This window comes from Oryzias latipes, chromosome 6 (assembly GCF_053564925.1).
Source record: "Oryzias latipes strain Hd-rR chromosome 6, Olatipes_Hd-rR_3.1".
NCBI classification, from domain to species: Eukaryota; Metazoa; Chordata; class Actinopteri; order Beloniformes; family Adrianichthyidae; genus Oryzias; species Oryzias latipes.
In genome coordinates this window covers 35,504,568-35,522,729 of record NC_136242.1, presented here as the reverse complement: position 1 = coordinate 35,522,729, position 18,162 = coordinate 35,504,568, and the positions used below count along the sequence as shown (strand labels likewise).

At 51.3% G+C, this 18,162-nt stretch overlaps 2 protein-coding genes across 3 annotated transcripts; one reads left to right on the top strand and one right to left on the bottom strand.

Annotated features, from left to right (window-relative positions):
* The first annotated feature begins 601 nt into the window (after window positions 1–601).
* LOC144992587 (uncharacterized) lies at window positions 602–3,049 on the top strand. 2 transcript variants are annotated; one of them, XM_078949439.1, is made up of 2 exons: window positions 602–2,221; window positions 2,661–3,049. In XM_078949439.1, exons 1-2 carry the CDS (start codon window positions 1,013–1,015, stop codon window positions 2,691–2,693), a joined length of 1,242 nt encoding a protein of 413 aa, XP_078805565.1. In that variant the 5' UTR covers window positions 602–1,012; the 3' UTR covers window positions 2,694–3,049. The 2 variants fall into 2 exon arrangements, with proteins under 2 accessions (XP_078805565.1, XP_078805564.1); XM_078949438.1 differs by having other exon boundaries at window positions 604–1,405; window positions 1,652–3,049.
* Window positions 3,050–3,109: 60 nt separating this feature from the next.
* Window positions 3,110–17,088, bottom strand: LOC144992521 (uncharacterized). The gene is made up of 18 exons (XM_078949222.1): window positions 16,779–17,088; window positions 16,466–16,584; window positions 14,778–14,876; window positions 14,222–14,417; window positions 13,909–14,027; window positions 12,221–12,319; window positions 11,665–11,860; window positions 11,352–11,470; window positions 9,664–9,762; window positions 9,108–9,303; window positions 8,795–8,913; window positions 7,107–7,205; window positions 6,551–6,746; window positions 6,238–6,356; window positions 4,550–4,648; window positions 3,994–4,189; window positions 3,681–3,799; window positions 3,110–3,160 (listed from the first exon to the last, which is right to left on the bottom strand). The coding sequence occupies exons 1-18, from the start codon at window positions 16,936–16,938 to the stop codon at window positions 3,110–3,112; spliced, it is 2,400 nt and encodes a 799-aa protein (XP_078805348.1). The 5' UTR covers window positions 16,939–17,088.
* Window positions 17,089–18,162: the final 1,074 nt, after the last annotated feature.

Genomic DNA, 18,162 nt, shown 5'->3' with positions numbered 1-18,162 from the left:
GGAAGGAAACAGACCTTCCAACAAAACCAATGGGGACGTAGCAGCGAGGCCCGCTTAGGGATGGACCGCGCACCGCCCAACTTCCGCGGAAGGGGGGCTACAGCCTTTCGACCTAACCCTAACCCTAACCCTACCCCTAACCCTAACCCTAACCCCTAACCCCTAACCCTAACCCCTAACCCTAACCCTAACCCCAACCCTAACCCTAACCCTAACCCCTAACCCTAACCCCTAACCCTAACCCTAACCCCTAACCCCTAACCCCTAACCCTAACCCCTAACCCTAACCCTAACCCCAACCCCAACCCTAACCCCAACCCTAACCCCTAACCCCTAACCCTAACCCTAACCCTAACCCTAACCCTAACCCCTAACCCTAACCCTAACCCTAACCCTAAGCCAAAAGAGAAACAACAACAACTAGCGTCAGGAAGGGCATCCGGCGTAAAACATTGCCAAGTTTACCATGCGACTCGTTCACTGTGGTGACCCCTGATGGGAAAAGCCAAAAGAGAAACAACAACAACTATATGCAACCCTCCGAGTTGGCATATTCCTATTCTCCACCGTGCCAGTGGAGGGCGCATCCTGCCCGGAGACAAGGACTGATTGGTAATGCAACCCTCCGAGTTGGCATATTCCTATTCTCCACCGTGCCAGTGGAGGGCGCATCCTGCCCGGAGACAAGGACTGATTGGTCACTGATGACCCCAGGTGCATTTTGGGTGTGGATCCGCCCTGCAGACGGTCTTTTGACTCTGATCTCCACACGGAGCGGACCTTTCTCGGAGCGCAGCTGCATTGGCAGGTTGTCATTGTTTTTCAATTTATTCAAAGCCGTTGCCTGATGAAGACTTTTCATTGTTCGAAACGTTGCAACTTCGGCTTGTACATATATATGTTTTTTACCTGAACGCTCCTGAAAATAAACCGAAATTCGTCGGTGAAAACACGACTCGACCTCCATTTTGTTTTTGCATGAGCATAACCAGCTAAGTCTGAAAGTGCAAATATGCCACCGAGGCCGCATGAAAACGACTGGATTCTGGTCCAATCCAGGAAAAGCAGCACAAGAGGTCGTGTTTTTGATCGAGACAGGAGCACATTTGTACGTCATCCAGAAGGGAGGCCACGACGCTCCTATGCTGAGGCCGTCAGAGAGGACCCGCTGCTTAGGGAGCCCAGCTGTTTCGGAGCGCAGCACGTAAGACACCGCAGCATACCGCCAGCATCTGATCACTGGCACGTTTACCCTGACGGGGAGGAGAGGCCACGTGCTCAGAGACCTCAACGCTACGCCACACCTGCAAACCAATATGGCAGCCACTGGATCACAACACGGGGAGACGCAGCTGGAGCGCCCCCCCACAGAGTGCAGTCAGATGACCCGGATTTCACTCAGAAGGTGCGTGTCATCAACAGACTGATAAAAGCAGTGCATCACTCCATGAATGTGTCAAAAGAAGGTTACCCTCCAACCCTAAACAGAATAAGCCGATATTTGGCAACAATCATCAAACCTGCTTCCCCCAGCTCACAGACACAGACTCTAATACAGGGGAATACTGAAAACTGGGCTTTTACTACCATCCTGATTTTGAGGGAACATTATCAGAACAATATCAACGAGGAGCTGAACAGACTCTCTCAGCTTTCCACAGGAGGTTGGAGAGGACCTTTTGAGATCGCCACCTGCTGGGCCAGAAGACACCTGGGCACGCGTCTGAAACAGGAAACCCTGGACCGCTGCCACAGAATGCTGAACACCAGGTTAAGAGAACCGGTCCCCCCCTCTCCTCCTCCCTCTGTTTCAGAGCACATAGAAGAACTAGAGGAGGATTTAAGCTTGGAGCTGACTCCATCACCTTCACCAGCAGTCCAGCCCCAAACCCCAAGGCCACAGAGCCCAGCAGGAGCACGTAAACGTGCCCCCAAAAAGACCAAGAGGAAAAGCACAGAACGGGACTGGTCACCCCTGCTTGAACTCACAGAGATGGGAGACACAGAGTGTTCATCCCCTGCAGCATCTCCTCCTCCTCCTCATCATCATTCTCCGATGACTCCTCCACCAACACGAAGAAAGACCATCCCTGCAGCAAAATCATTTCTCATCCCAGAGCTGCAGCCAGTAGATGCTCAGCGTGCATCGCAGGAGCAGAGCACAGAAGCTCCTCACCCCACCCCAGCTGGACCTGCAGCATTCTCTGCAGCAGCTGTGCAGGTATGCACTCCAACACAACATCTCATCACTCCACGCAAATTCAGAGACTGGCATCTCCACATACATCAGGAGACGGTCATTGTGGGAGATTCGAATGTTGGCAGACTCCCATCCTTCAAAGCTGACCACATTCAAGTGGACAGCTTTCCTCAAGCGACATGGCAGGATGCTGAGTTCCTGTTAAAGAACGCCACCTGCCATACTCAGCCAAAGACCATCCTTTTGTCCTTTGGCATCCATCAGAGGACACATAAGGACAAGGACATCCCAGTAATTGAGATGTTTCATACATTTGAAGTGGCAGAACAATTATTCCCAGAAGCCAATATTGTTATTCCCATGATTGGTTATTCACATCGCCTGCCACCACAAGAAAAAGCGGTCCTGGATCATCTGAATGAACACATCGGGGAGCTGTGTAACCACATTTGCCTTTCAGATGATCCAGTGGAGACAGACCAGGACAATGTGAACTGGACAGCAGATACGGCCATGAGGATGCTGAAATATTGGAGTCCTAGGTTTCTCCCTCTTGGTCCGACAGAGGGAGTGAATGAGTAATTCAATCAGGTCCCTCGCCCCCCTTGTCTTCATCCAACAGAGGGTGGTAAAGAGCAACCTAGTCTTAAGGTTTGATTTTAAAATGTCATTTCTTTTGGGTTTTATTATGGTTTTCTGACTTTCATTTCAATCATCCCCATTCAGGTAGCTCTAATCCCAACCATGGAGTATATTTTCTAACCCTAATTTGTGATTTCTGATCCCCAGCCAGGTGAATTAATTGCTCTAACCCTAACCGTGTGTAATTTTTGCCCCCCCCAACCCTAATTTGTGATTTATGACCCCCAACCAAGTGACTTAATTGCTCTAACCCTAACCGTGTGTAATCTACTTACCTGCAGCGGCCACCAGACCGATCTTTTCAGGAGCGGGATGATCCTGAAACACAAGGAAAACATTTTATTCAAGGGGGATGAGGGTGGAACCATGGTGGGGACAGAAATGGCCAGTGCCTCAGGGCCCCGTGCTTACAGCGTGGGGTTCTTATTTTTCATATTCCTAACCCTAACCCTAACCCTAACCCTAACCCTAACCCTCACCTGCCATGCGTTTTTATGATGGAGAGCAGGATGGAGGTGACTGGACCACAGTGCGCTACGGGAGGAGACGCTACAGAAATCCCCGTGCGCACTATGTTTATCATCAGGACCCACCGGACATCGGGATGGACCGTGCATTTCCCGTCTCCGGCTGGAGGAGGGCACCGAGGTTCCCGAACTCTGGCTGGGGTAGGGCTCCTCCCTCAAATCCTAACCCTAACCCTAACCCTAACCCTAACCCTAAACCCTAACCCTAACCCTAAACCCTAACCCTAAACCCTAAACCCTAACCCTAACCCCAACCCCAACCCCAACCCCAACCCCAACCCCAACCCTAACCCTAACCCTTTCCGACTCACCGCAGAAACCATTCTGTCCTCCCGCTCTTGCTGTCCACGTAGTCTGCTGCTCATCATGGACGGCGAATCGGATGCCAAAAAGTCACTTCCCAGGTCCCAGTCCAGGCTTGATGCACTGGCTGAATAGAATAGAGTAGATTAGAAACTCTGCTTCAGCGAAAATAGTCATAACAAATTTTGGAAATATTTAGTGCAAAACAGACTAAAAATTTAGTCTTTTTTGCCCCAAATATGTTTAGGAAAACATTTAGTCAACTAAAGAGAAAGACGAAAACTTCGGCACAGCGGCCAAACCAAGAAATGGAGAACTTACAGGTTGAAGATCGTCCTGAAGTAGTGTAGAAGTTGACCCATTGAAGGAGCTGCACTTCCAAAACCGCCAAGCTCTGCCATCTTTCAGGTTCCTGATTGGACGCAGTGATACACCAGTAACCTCTGTGTTCTGTTCTTTGTGTGCTTGAGGTCCAGTTCATTTTCCTTAACAGGTGCTGGATTTCAGGCAAGGAATTCTGGGAAGTAAAGCAGAATTAGAATACAGCCACATTTAGGCATTTCAACGCAAATGAAATTTGCCAGCAAACGCGATGCAAATAAGATTTTCAATGCAACCACTTTACAAATGACATCCGCAATTAAAATGCAACGAAAATGATATTCGCCCTGAACATGCATTAAACATTAAATTTGCACTGAAAATACATTGAAAAAAAATTCATAATAAAAACGAATTGAATATGAAAATATAATGCGATGAAAAGGAAATTTACAATGAAAATGCGATGAAAAGGAAATTGCTAAGAAATTGCATTGATAATGAAATTCGCAATCAAAATGCTCTCGTTTTTGAATAAAAAAAGAAACGCTCTCACCTTGGCTCCTCTGCTTGCTTCATTTCCCTGAAGGACCAGCATTGTGTCAAAACTAGGATTGCAGAGGACCAGCCACAAAAAAGGTGGAGAAGCAGACGTCTGGGGATGAGAAGGACAAAGACACTACATCAGGCTCAGCCGCTCCGTTGTTAGGTTCATCCTCCAAGTTGGATCCGGGTACCCCCCCCAGTGCAGCAGACGTGGCCAAGGGCCCGGGAAGTGATTTTCCAGGTCCGATTCGGCGTCCATGATGAGCAGCAGATTTCAATGACAGCAAGAGCGAGAGGACAGCATCGTTTCAGCGGTTCAAGGTTTGGAAGCATCTATCCCCAACTTACAGCTTCTCTCTGGTTGGCGGCGGACTTCCAGAACACAAAAATGGCCGGAGGCTGGATGGGCATGCCGCCCAGTCCCAATGCTGCCTACCTGGGCATTGGAGATCTGCACGACAATGGACAAGGGGCCGGCCCACGTCTGCGAAGGGATGAATGGACCACTCCGAGTGAGGCTCGACATGTGGCCAGAGACTTGTTGTCGACGGTTCTGTTCTGTTGGGGTGCTATCTGGGGAGAGGCTGGCCAGAGCGTGTAGCCGACTGAAGGGTTTTTGCCGTTGCTGGATCTGACCGAAGCGACGCAGCGAAGAGTAGATCAGAAGGGTCGTCGTCATGGAGCAGCTGCCGCATGTACTTTCATCCGACGTAGGGACATTAGTGGAGGAGCTCGAGCCAGATGGTGGCCCCGCTGATGCCTGGCTGGCCCCGCAGTGCATCAACGTTGGACGAAAGGCCTCTGTGGAGCTGTCTGGTTGGGATGGACGTGGTGCCAGCTCGGTGGCAGATTGCCGGTCTGGATCGCACTACATCGTCAATCTCGCAGGAGGGGGATCTGCGAGATTGAGGATGTGCGGCAATCCGGATGGGGAATCCACCACGGAGGTGTCACCACATCGATCCCCACCAGACAGCTCAGCAAAAGCCCCTCATCTGACATTGAGGCTCTAGAGGGAAAGCCGGGAATCAGCAAGGCCTACCTCTGGGTCGTGCTCCTCCACCAACGTCCGTACGTCGGATGAAAGCACATACGGCAGCTGCTCCATGAGGACGACCCTTCTGAACTGCTCTTCGGTGCGTCACTCTGGTCGGATCCAGCAAGGGCAAAGGCCCTTCAGTCGGCTATACGCCCCGCCCCCGCCAGCCTCTCCCGGATGGCACCCCAACAGACCGGAATCGCCGACAAGAAGTCTCTGGAGACACGTCAAGCCTCAGCCAGAGCGGTCCAGTCATCCGTTCGTAGAGGTCGGACCGCGCCTTGTCCATTGTCGTGCAGGCCTCCAACGCCTGGGTAGGCGGCAGTGGGACCGGGCGGCATGCCCATCCAGCCTCCGCCCATCTCAGTGTTCTGGCAGTCCGCCGCCAACCAGAAAGGTGCTGCAAGTTGGGGATAGAGGCTTCCAGACGTTGAACCGCTGAAACGATGCCGTCCTTCCGCTCTTGCTGTCCACGAAATCTGCTGCACATCAGGGAGGCCGAATCAGACACCGAAAAGTCACTTCCCAGGCCCTTGGCCAGGTCTGCTGCACTGGGGGGGCACCCGATTCCACCCCCTCTTCCTTGGAGGATAAACAGCACGACGGACGACCCGAGCCTGAGTGAGTGGGAAAGGGAAAAGCTTTGATTTCCGACTCACCGCAGAAACCATTCTGTCCTCCCGCTCTTGCTGTCCACGTAGTCTGCTGCTCATCATGGACGGCGAATCGGATGCCAAAAAGTCACTTCCCAGGTCCCAGTCCAGGCTTGATGCACTGGCTGAATAGAATAGAGTAGATTAGAAACTCTGCTTCAGCGAAAAAAGTCATAACAAATTTTGGAAATATTTAGTGCAAAACAGACTAAAAATTTAGTCTTTTTTGCCCCAAATATGTTTAGGAAAACATTTAGTCAACTAAAGAGAAAGACGAAAACTTCGGCACAGCGGCCAAACCAAGAAATTGAGAACTTACAGGTTGAAGATCGTCCTGAAGTAGTGTAGAAGTTGACCCATTGAAGGAGCTGCACTTCCAAAACCGCCAAGCTCTGCCATCTTTCAGGTTCCTGATTGGACGCAGTGATACACCAGTAACCTCTGTGTTCTGTTCTTTGTGTGCTTGAGGTCCAGTTCATTTTCCTTAACAGGTGCTGGATTTCAGGCAAGGAATTCTGGGAAGTAAAGCAGAATTAGAATACAGCCACATTTAGGCATTTCAACGCAAATGAAATTTGCCAGCAAACGCGATGCAAATAAGATTTTCAATGCAACCACTTTACAAATGACATCCGCAATTAAAATGCAACGAAAATGATATTCGCCCTGAACATGCATTAAACATTAAATTTGCACTGAAAATACATTGAAAAAAAATTCATAATAAAAACGAATTGAATATGAAAATATAATGCGATGAAAAGGAAATTTACAATGAAAATGCGATGAAAAGGAAATTGCTAAGAAATTGCATTGATAATGAAATTCGCAATCAAAATGCTCTCGTTTTTGAATAAAAAAAGAAACGCTCTCACCTTGGCTCCTCTGCTTGCTTCATTTCCCTGAAGGACCAGCATTGTGTCAAAACTAGGATTGCAGAGGACCAGCCACAAAAAAGGTGGAGAAGCAGACGTCTGGGGATGAGAAGGACAAAGACACTACATCAGGCTCAGCCGCTCCGTTGTTAGGTTCATCCTCCAAGTTGGATCCGGGTACCCCCCCCAGTGCAGCAGACGTGGCCAAGGGCCCGGGAAGTGATTTTCCAGGTCCGATTCGGCGTCCATGATGAGCAGCAGATTTCAATGACAGCAAGAGCGAGAGGACAGCATCGTTTCAGCGGTTCAAGGTTTGGAAGCATCTATCCCCAACTTACAGCTTCTCTCTGGTTGGCGGCGGACTTCCAGAACACAAAAATGGCCGGAGGCTGGATGGGCATGCCGCCCAGTCCCAATGCTGCCTACCTGGGCATTGGAGATCTGCACGACAATGGACAAGGGGCCGGCCCACGTCTGCGAAGGGATGAATGGACCACTCCGAGTGAGGCTCGACATGTGGCCAGAGACTTGTTGTCGACGGTTCTGTTCTGTTGGGGTGCTATCTGGGGAGAGGCTGGCCAGAGCGTGTAGCCGACTGAAGGGTTTTTGCCGTTGCTGGATCTGACCGAAGCGACGCAGCGAAGAGTAGATCAGAAGGGTCGTCGTCATGGAGCAGCTGCCGCATGTACTTTCATCCGACGTAGGGACATTAGTGGAGGAGCTCGAGCCAGATGGTGGCCCCGCTGATGCCTGGCTGGCCCCGCAGTGCATCAACGTTGGACGAAAGGCCTCTGTGGAGCTGTCTGGTTGGGATGGACGTGGTGCCAGCTCGGTGGCAGATTGCCGGTCTGGATCGCACTACATCGTCAATCTCGCAGGAGGGGGATCTGCGAGATTGAGGATGTGCGGCAATCCGGATGGGGAATCCACCACGGAGGTGTCACCACATCGATCCCCACCAGACAGCTCAGCAAAAGCCCCTCATCTGACATTGAGGCTCTAGAGGGAAAGCCGGGAATCAGCAAGGCCTACCTCTGGGTCGTGCTCCTCCACCAACGTCCGTACGTCGGATGAAAGCACATACGGCAGCTGCTCCATGAGGACGACCCTTCTGAACTGCTCTTCGGTGCGTCACTCTGGTCGGATCCAGCAAGGGCAAAGGCCCTTCAGTCGGCTATACGCCCCGCCCCCGCCAGCCTCTCCCGGATGGCACCCCAACAGACCGGAATCGCCGACAAGAAGTCTCTGGAGACACGTCAAGCCTCAGCCAGAGCGGTCCAGTCATCCGTTCGTAGAGGTCGGACCGCGCCTTGTCCATTGTCGTGCAGGCCTCCAACGCCTGGGTAGGCGGCAGTGGGACCGGGCGGCATGCCCATCCAGCCTCCGCCCATCTCAGTGTTCTGGCAGTCCGCCGCCAACCAGAAAGGTGCTGCAAGTTGGGGATAGAGGCTTCCAGACGTTGAACCGCTGAAACGATGCCGTCCTTCCGCTCTTGCTGTCCACGAAATCTGCTGCACATCAGGGAGGCCGAATCAGACACCGAAAAGTCACTTCCCAGGCCCTTGGCCAGGTCTGCTGCACTGGGGGGGCACCCGATTCCACCCCCTCTTCCTTGGAGGATAAACAGCACGACGGACGACCCGAGCCTGAGTGAGTGGGAAAGGGAAAAGCTTTGATTTCCGACTCACCGCAGAAACCATTCTGTCCTCCCGCTCTTGCTGTCCACGTAGTCTGCTGCTCATCATGGACGGCGAATCGGATGCCAAAAAGTCACTTCCCAGGTCCCAGTCCAGGCTTGATGCACTGGCTGAATAGAATAGAGTAGATTAGAAACTCTGCTTCAGCGAAAAAAGTCATAACAAATTTTGGAAATATTTAGTGCAAAACAGACTAAAAATTTAGTCTTTTTTGCCCCAAATATGTTTAGGAAAACATTTAGTCAACTAAAGAGAAAGACGAAAACTTCGGCACAGCGGCCAAACCAAGAAATTGAGAACTTACAGGTTGAAGATCGTCCTGAAGTAGTGTAGAAGTTGACCCATTGAAGGAGCTGCACTTCCAAAACCGCCAAGCTCTGCCATCTTTCAGGTTCCTGATTGGACGCAGTGATACACCAGTAACCTCTGTGTTCTGTTCTTTGTGTGCTTGAGGTCCAGTTCATTTTCCTTAACAGGTGCTGGATTTCAGGCAAGGAATTCTGGGAAGTAAAGCAGAATTAGAATACAGCCACATTTAGGCATTTCAACGCAAATGAAATTTGCCAGCAAACGCGATGCAAATAAGATTTTCAATGCAACCACTTTACAAATGACATCCGCAATTAAAATGCAACGAAAATGATATTCGCCCTGAACATGCATTAAACATTAAATTTGCACTGAAAATACATTGAAAAAAAATTCATAATAAAAACGAATTGAATATGAAAATATAATGCGATGAAAAGGAAATTTACAATGAAAATGCGATGAAAAGGAAATTGCTAAGAAATTGCATTGATAATGAAATTCGCAATCAAAATGCTCTCGTTTTTGAATAAAAAAAGAAACGCTCTCACCTTGGCTCCTCTGCTTGCTTCATTTCCCTGAAGGACCAGCATTGTGTCAAAACTAGGATTGCAGAGGACCAGCCACAAAAAAGGTGGAGAAGCAGACGTCTGGGGATGAGAAGGACAAAGACACTACATCAGGCTCAGCCGCTCCGTTGTTAGGTTCATCCTCCAAGTTGGATCCGGGTACCCCCCCCAGTGCAGCAGACGTGGCCAAGGGCCCGGGAAGTGATTTTCCAGGTCCGATTCGGCGTCCATGATGAGCAGCAGATTTCAATGACAGCAAGAGCGAGAGGACAGCATCGTTTCAGCGGTTCAAGGTTTGGAAGCATCTATCCCCAACTTACAGCTTCTCTCTGGTTGGCGGCGGACTTCCAGAACACAAAAATGGCCGGAGGCTGGATGGGCATGCCGCCCAGTCCCAATGCTGCCTACCTGGGCATTGGAGATCTGCACGACAATGGACAAGGGGCCGGCCCACGTCTGCGAAGGGATGAATGGACCACTCCGAGTGAGGCTCGACATGTGGCCAGAGACTTGTTGTCGACGGTTCTGTTCTGTTGGGGTGCTATCTGGGGAGAGGCTGGCCAGAGCGTGTAGCCGACTGAAGGGTTTTTGCCGTTGCTGGATCTGACCGAAGCGACGCAGCGAAGAGTAGATCAGAAGGGTCGTCGTCATGGAGCAGCTGCCGCATGTACTTTCATCCGACGTAGGGACATTAGTGGAGGAGCTCGAGCCAGATGGTGGCCCCGCTGATGCCTGGCTGGCCCCGCAGTGCATCAACGTTGGACGAAAGGCCTCTGTGGAGCTGTCTGGTTGGGATGGACGTGGTGCCAGCTCGGTGGCAGATTGCCGGTCTGGATCGCACTACATCGTCAATCTCGCAGGAGGGGGATCTGCGAGATTGAGGATGTGCGGCAATCCGGATGGGGAATCCACCACGGAGGTGTCACCACATCGATCCCCACCAGACAGCTCAGCAAAAGCCCCTCATCTGACATTGAGGCTCTAGAGGGAAAGCCGGGAATCAGCAAGGCCTACCTCTGGGTCGTGCTCCTCCACCAACGTCCGTACGTCGGATGAATGCACATACGGCAGCTGCTCCATGAGGACGACCCTTCTGAACTGCTCTTCGGTGCGTCACTCTGGTCGGATCCAGCAAGGGCAAAGGCCCTTCAGTCGGCTATACGCCCCGCCCCCGCCAGCCTCTCCCGGATGGCACCCCAACAGACCGGAATCGCCGACAACAAGTCTCTGGAGACACGTCAAGCCTCAGCCAGAGCGGTCCAGTCATCCGTTCGTAGAGGTTGGACCGCGCCTTGTCCATTGTCGTGCAGGCATCCAACGCCTGGGTAGGCGGCAGTGGGACCGGGCGGCATGCCCATCCAGCCTCCGCCCATCTCAGTGTTCTGGCAGTCCGCTGCCAACCAGAAAGGTGCTGCAAGTTGGGGATAGAGGCTTCCAGACGTTGAACCGTTGAAACGATGCCATCCTTCCGCTCTTGCTGTCGACGAAATCTGCTGCACATCATGGAGGCCGAATCAGACACCGAAAAGTCACTTCCCAGGCCCTTGGCCAGGTCTGCTGCACTGGGGGGGCACCCGATTCCACCCCCTCTTCCTTGGAGGATAAACCGCACGACGGACGACCCGAGCCTGAGTGAATGGGAAAGGGAAAAGCTTCGATTTCCGACTCACCGCAGAAACCATTCTGTCCTCCCGCTCTTGCTGTCCACGTAGTCTGCTGCTCATCATGGACGGCGAATCGGATGCCAAAAAGTCACTTCCCAGGTCCCAGTCCAGGCTTGATGCACTGGCTGAATAGAATAGAGTAGATTAGAAACTCTGCTTCAGCGAAAATAGTCATAACAAATTTTGGAAATATTTAGTGCAAAACAGACTAAAAATTTAGTCTTTTTTGCCCCAAATATGTTTAGGAAAACATTTAGTCAACTAAAGAGAAAGACGAAAACTTCGGCACAGCGGCCAAACCAAGAAATGGAGAACTTACAGGTTGAAGATCGTCCTGAAGTAGTGTAGAAGTTGACCCATTGAAGGAGCTGCACTTCCAAAACCGCCAAGCTCTGCCATCTTTCAGGTTCCTGATTGGACGCAGTGATACACCAGTAACCTCTGTGTTCTGTTCTTTGTGTGCTTGAGGTCCAGTTCATTTTCCTTAACAGGTGCTGGATTTCAGGCAAGGAATTCTGGGAAGTAAAGCAGAATTAGAATACAGCCACATTTAGGCATTTCAACGCAAATGAAATTTGCCAGCAAACGCGATGCAAATAAGATTTTCAATGCAACCACTTTACAAATGACATCCGCAATTAAAATGCAACGAAAATGATATTCGCCCTGAACATGCATTAAACATTAAATTTGCACTGAAAATACATTGAAAAAAAATTCATAATAAAAACGAATTGAATATGAAAATATAATGCGATGAAAAGGAAATTTACAATGAAAATGCGATGAAAAGGAAATTGCTAAGAAATTGCATTGATAATGAAATTCGCAATCAAAATGCTCTCGTTTTTGAATAAAAAAAGAAACGCTCTCACCTTGGCTCCTCTGCTTGCTTCATTTCCCTGAAGGACCAGCATTGTGTCAAAACTAGGATTGCAGAGGACCAGCCACAAAAAAGGTGGAGAAGCAGACGTCTGGGGATGAGAAGGACAAAGACACTACATCAGGCTCAGCCGCTCCGTTGTTAGGTTCATCCTCCAAGTTGGATCCGGGTACCCCCCCCAGTGCAGCAGACGTGGCCAAGGGCCCGGGAAGTGATTTTCCAGGTCCGATTCGGCGTCCATGATGAGCAGCAGATTTCAATGACAGCAAGAGCGAGAGGACAGCATCGTTTCAGCGGTTCAAGGTTTGGAAGCATCTATCCCCAACTTACAGCTTCTCTCTGGTTGGCGGCGGACTTCCAGAACACAAAAATGGCCGGAGGCTGGATGGGCATGCCGCCCAGTCCCAATGCTGCCTACCTGGGCATTGGAGATCTGCACGACAATGGACAAGGGGCCGGCCCACGTCTGCGAAGGGATGAATGGACCACTCCGAGTGAGGCTCGACATGTGGCCAGAGACTTGTTGTCGACGGTTCTGTTCTGTTGGGGTGCTATCTGGGGAGAGGCTGGCCAGAGCGTGTAGCCGACTGAAGGGTTTTTGCCGTTGCTGGATCTGACCGAAGCGACGCAGCGAAGAGTAGATCAGAAGGGTCGTCGTCATGGAGCAGCTGCCGCATGTACTTTCATCCGACGTAGGGACATTAGTGGAGGAGCTCGAGCCAGATGGTGGCCCCGCTGATGCCTGGCTGGCCCCGCAGTGCATCAACGTTGGACGAAAGGCCTCTGTGGAGCTGTCTGGTTGGGATGGACGTGGTGCCAGCTCGGTGGCAGATTGCCGGTCTGGATCGCACTACATCGTCAATCTCGCAGGAGGGGGATCTGCGAGATTGAGGATGTGCGGCAATCCGGATGGGGAATCCACCACGGAGGTGTCACCACATCGATCCCCACCAGACAGCTCAGCAAAAGCCCCTCATCTGACATTGAGGCTCTAGAGGGAAAGCCGGGAATCAGCAAGGCCTACCTCTGGGTCGTGCTCCTCCACCAACGTCCGTACGTCGGATGAAAGCACATACGGCAGCTGCTCCATGAGGACGACCCTTCTGAACTGCTCTTCGGTGCGTCACTCTGGTCGGATCCAGCAAGGGCAAAGGCCCTTCAGTCGGCTATACGCCCCGCCCCCGCCAGCCTCTCCCGGATGGCACCCCAACAGACCGGAATCGCCGACAAGAAGTCTCTGGAGACACGTCAAGCCTCAGCCAGAGCGGTCCAGTCATCCGTTCGTAGAGGTCGGACCGCGCCTTGTCCATTGTCGTGCAGGCCTCCAACGCCTGGGTAGGCGGCAGTGGGACCGGGCGGCATGCCCATCCAGCCTCCGCCCATCTCAGTGTTCTGGCAGTCCGCCGCCAACCAGAAAGGTGCTGCAAGTTGGGGATAGAGGCTTCCAGACGTTGAACCGCTGAAACGATGCCGTCCTTCCGCTCTTGCTGTCCACGAAATCTGCTGCACATCAGGGAGGCCGAATCAGACACCGAAAAGTCACTTCCCAGGCCCTTGGCCAGGTCTGCTGCACTGGGGGGGCACCCGATTCCACCCCCTCTTCCTTGGAGGATAAACAGCACGACGGACGACCCGAGCCTGAGTGAGTGGGAAAGGGAAAAGCTTTGATTTCCGACTCACCGCAGAAACCATTCTGTCCTCCCGCTCTTGCTGTCCACGTAGTCTGCTGCTCATCATGGACGGCGAATCGGATGCCAAAAAGTCACTTCCCAGGTCCCAGTCCAGGCTTGATGCACTGGCTGAATAGAATAGAGTAGATTAGAAACTCTGCTTCAGCGAAAAAAGTCATAACAAATTTTGGAAATATTTAGTGCAAAACAGACTAAAAATTTAGTCTTTTTTGCCCCAAATATGTTTAGGAAAACATTTAGTCAACTAAAGAGAAAGACGAAAACTTCGGCACAGCGGCCAAACCAAGAAATTGAGAACTTACAGGTTGAAGATCGTCCTGAAGTAGTGTAGAAGTTGACCCATTGAAGGAGCTGCACTTCCAAAACCGCCAAGCTCTGCCATCTTTCAGGTTCCTGATTGGACGCAGTGATACACCAGTAACCTCTGTGTTCTGTTCTTTGTGTGCTTGAGGTCCAGTTCATTTTCCTTAACAGGTGCTGGATTTCAGGCAAGGAATTCTGGGAAGTAAAGCAGAATTAGAATACAGCCACATTTAGGCATTTCAACGCAAATGAAATTTGCCAGCAAACGCGATGCAAATAAGATTTTCAATGCAACCACTTTACAAATGACATCCGCAATTAAAATGCAACGAAAATGATATTCGCCCTGAACATGCATTAAACATTAAATTTGCACTGAAAATACATTGAAAAAAAATTCATAATAAAAACGAATTGAATATGAAAATATAATGCGATGAAAAGGAAATTTACAATGAAAATGCGATGAAAAGGAAATTGCTAAGAAATTGCATTGATAATGAAATTCGCAATCAAAATGCTCTCGTTTTTGAATAAAAAAAGAAACGCTCTCACCTTGGCTCCTCTGCTTGCTTCATTTCCCTGAAGGACCAGCATTGTGTCAAAACTAGGATTGCAGAGGACCAGCCACAAAAAAGGTGGAGAAGCAGACGTCTGGGGATGAGAAGGACAAAGACACTACATCAGGCTCAGCCGCTCCGTTGTTAGGTTCATCCTCCAAGTTGGATCCGGGTACCCCCCCCAGTGCAGCAGACGTGGCCAAGGGCCCGGGAAGTGATTTTCCAGGTCCGATTCGGCGTCCATGATGAGCAGCAGATTTCAATGACAGCAAGAGCGAGAGGACAGCATCGTTTCAGCGGTTCAAGGTTTGGAAGCATCTATCCCCAACTTACAGCTTCTCTCTGGTTGGCGGCGGACTTCCAGAACACAAAAATGGCCGGAGGCTGGATGGGCATGCCGCCCAGTCCCAATGCTGCCTACCTGGGCATTGGAGATCTGCACGACAATGGACAAGGGGCCGGCCCACGTCTGCGAAGGGATGAATGGACCACTCCGAGTGAGGCTCGACATGTGGCCAGAGACTTGTTGTCGACGGTTCTGTTCTGTTGGGGTGCTATCTGGGGAGAGGCTGGCCAGAGCGTGTAGCCGACTGAAGGGTTTTTGCCGTTGCTGGATCTGACCGAAGCGACGCAGCGAAGAGTAGATCAGAAGGGTCGTCGTCATGGAGCAGCTGCCGCATGTACTTTCATCCGACGTAGGGACATTAGTGGAGGAGCTCGAGCCAGATGGTGGCCCCGCTGATGCCTGGCTGGCCCCGCAGTGCATCAACGTTGGACGAAAGGCCTCTGTGGAGCTGTCTGGTTGGGATGGACGTGGTGCCAGCTCGGTGGCAGATTGCCGGTCTGGATCGCACTACATCGTCAATCTCGCAGGAGGGGGATCTGCGAGATTGAGGATGTGCGGCAATCCGGATGGGGAATCCACCACGGAGGTGTCACCACATCGATCCCCACCAGACAGCTCAGCAAAAGCCCCTCATCTGACATTGAGGCTCTAGAGGGAAAGCCGGGAATCAGCAAGGCCTACCTCTGGGTCGTGCTCCTCCACCAACGTCCGTACGTCGGATGAAAGCACATACGGCAGCTGCTCCATGAGGACGACCCTTCTGAACTGCTCTTCGGTGCGTCACTCTGGTCGGATCCAGCAAGGGCAAAGGCCCTTCAGTCGGCTATACGCCCCGCCCCCGCCAGCCTCTCCCGGATGGCACCCCAACAGACCGGAATCGCCGACAAGAAGTCTCTGGAGACACGTCAAGCCTCAGCCAGAGCGGTCCAGTCATCCGTTCGTAGAGGTTGGACCGCGCCTTGTCCATTGTCGTGCAGGCCTCCAACGCCTGGGTAGGCGGCAGTGGGACCGGGCGGCATGCCCATCCAGCCTCCGCCCATCTCAGTGTTCTGGCAGTCCGCCGCCAACCAGAAAGGTGCTGCAAGTTGGGGATAGAGGCTTCCAGACGTTGAACCGCTGAAACGATGCCGTCCTTCCGCTCTTGCTGTCCACGAAATCTGCTGCACATCAGGGAGGCCGAATCAGACACCGAAAAGTCACTTCCCAGGCCCTTGGCCAGGTCTGCTGCACTGGGGGGGCACCCGATTCCACCCCCTCTTCCTTGGAGGATAAACAGCACGACGGACGACCCGAGCCTGAGTGAGTGGGAAAGGGAAAAGCTTTGATTTCCGACTCACCGCAGAAACCATTCTGTCCTCCCGCTCTTGCTGTCCACGTAGTCTGCTGCTCATCATGGACGGCGAATCGGATGCCAAAAAGTCACTTCCCAGGTCCCAGTCCAGGCTTGATGCACTGGCTGAATAGAATAGAGTAGATTAGAAACTCTGCTTCAGCGAAAAAAGTCATAACAAATTTTGGAAATATTTAGTGCAAAACAGACTAAAAATTGAGTCTTTTTTGCCCCAAATATGTTTAGGAAAACATTTAGTCAACTAAAGAGAAAGACAAAAACTTCGGCACAACGGCCAAACCAAGAAATGGAGAACTTACAGGTTGAAGATCGTCCTGAAGTAGTGTAGAAGTTGACCCATTGAAGGAGCTGCACTTCCAAAACCGCCAAGCTCTGCCATCTTTCAGGTTCCTGATTGGACGCAGTGATACACCAGTAACCTCTTTGTTCTGTTCTTTTTGTGCTTGAGGTCAAGTTCATTTTCCTGAACAGGTGCCGGATTTCAGGCAAGGAATTCTGGGAAGTAAAGCGGAATTAGAATACAGCCACATTTAAGCTTCAGCAAGAAAAGTCATAACGAATTTTGGAAATATTTAGAGCAAAACAGAATAAAAATTTAGTCTTATTTGCCCCAAATATTTTTAGGAAACCATTTAGTAAACTATGTAGTAAGACGAAAACATCGGCACAGCGGCCAAACCAAGAAAAATAGAACTTACAGGTTGAAGATCTTCCTGAAGTAGTGTAGAAGTTGACCCATTGAAGGAGCTGCACTTCCTTTTTTTTTTTTTTTTTTTTTTTTTCTTTTAACTTGTTCTGTCCAACAGCTGAGCAAACAGATTAGAGCTGAAGGCTTTTTGTGTTGGACAGGTTTTACTATCACAAAAAGAGGTTATATAGCTTCAAGAAACTAGAGTGTAGATTTGTATAAACCCCTTTTTGTCGCATTATTTTTTATTTATTTGTTACATTTAGTGTGTGTGGGGAGGGAGAGGGGAAGAATGTGAGGGGAGGGTGGAAGAGAGTAAAAGGAAGAAAGGTGAAAAGGTGGGGGATAAAAGCACTGATTTGACTAAGTTATTAATTTAAGCTGTAACAATTATACCAGTTCTGCTGGAAAGACGAATGTTACATCAAAGGTGAAAATCTGACACTAAGATGAGCGAAAAAAAAACTGTCCATCAATACACTGTAGGTAAGGAGGAGGGATGAAGCAGACAGGGAGCAGTGTGGCAGTGTGCACGTGCACGTGGGGGTGGAGATACATGCATGCTGCCGACGTGAACCGTGTGTTCATAAAGGGAGCCAGATCCTACCCAGCGAGACCAGCCAGACCAGGAGAGGGGAGGAGAGCCCCCCAGGCCAGAAGCCCCCCCAGCATCCGGACCCAGGCAGCCCGGGAGGGGAGGAGGAGGGGACCGCCCACCCCACCAGCCAGGCACAGAGAGGGCCCCCCTACAGGGGCCCCCCCAATGCCCAGAGGCACAAGCGAACCCAGTGTCCGGCCCCCAGGCCACAAGACAGGAGCGCTTAGCCGTACCAGGCGGCAGCCATGGGGGCCACCGGGCGCCGGACACCGAGACAAAGGCCAGGGACGAAGCCAGGGCCCCCGGAACCCATGAGCCGGCCACCACCCGACCGGCGCCCCGTCCCCGCAAGCCAGCCCAGGCATGCGACCCTAGCAACCCAGGGATCGCCACGCAC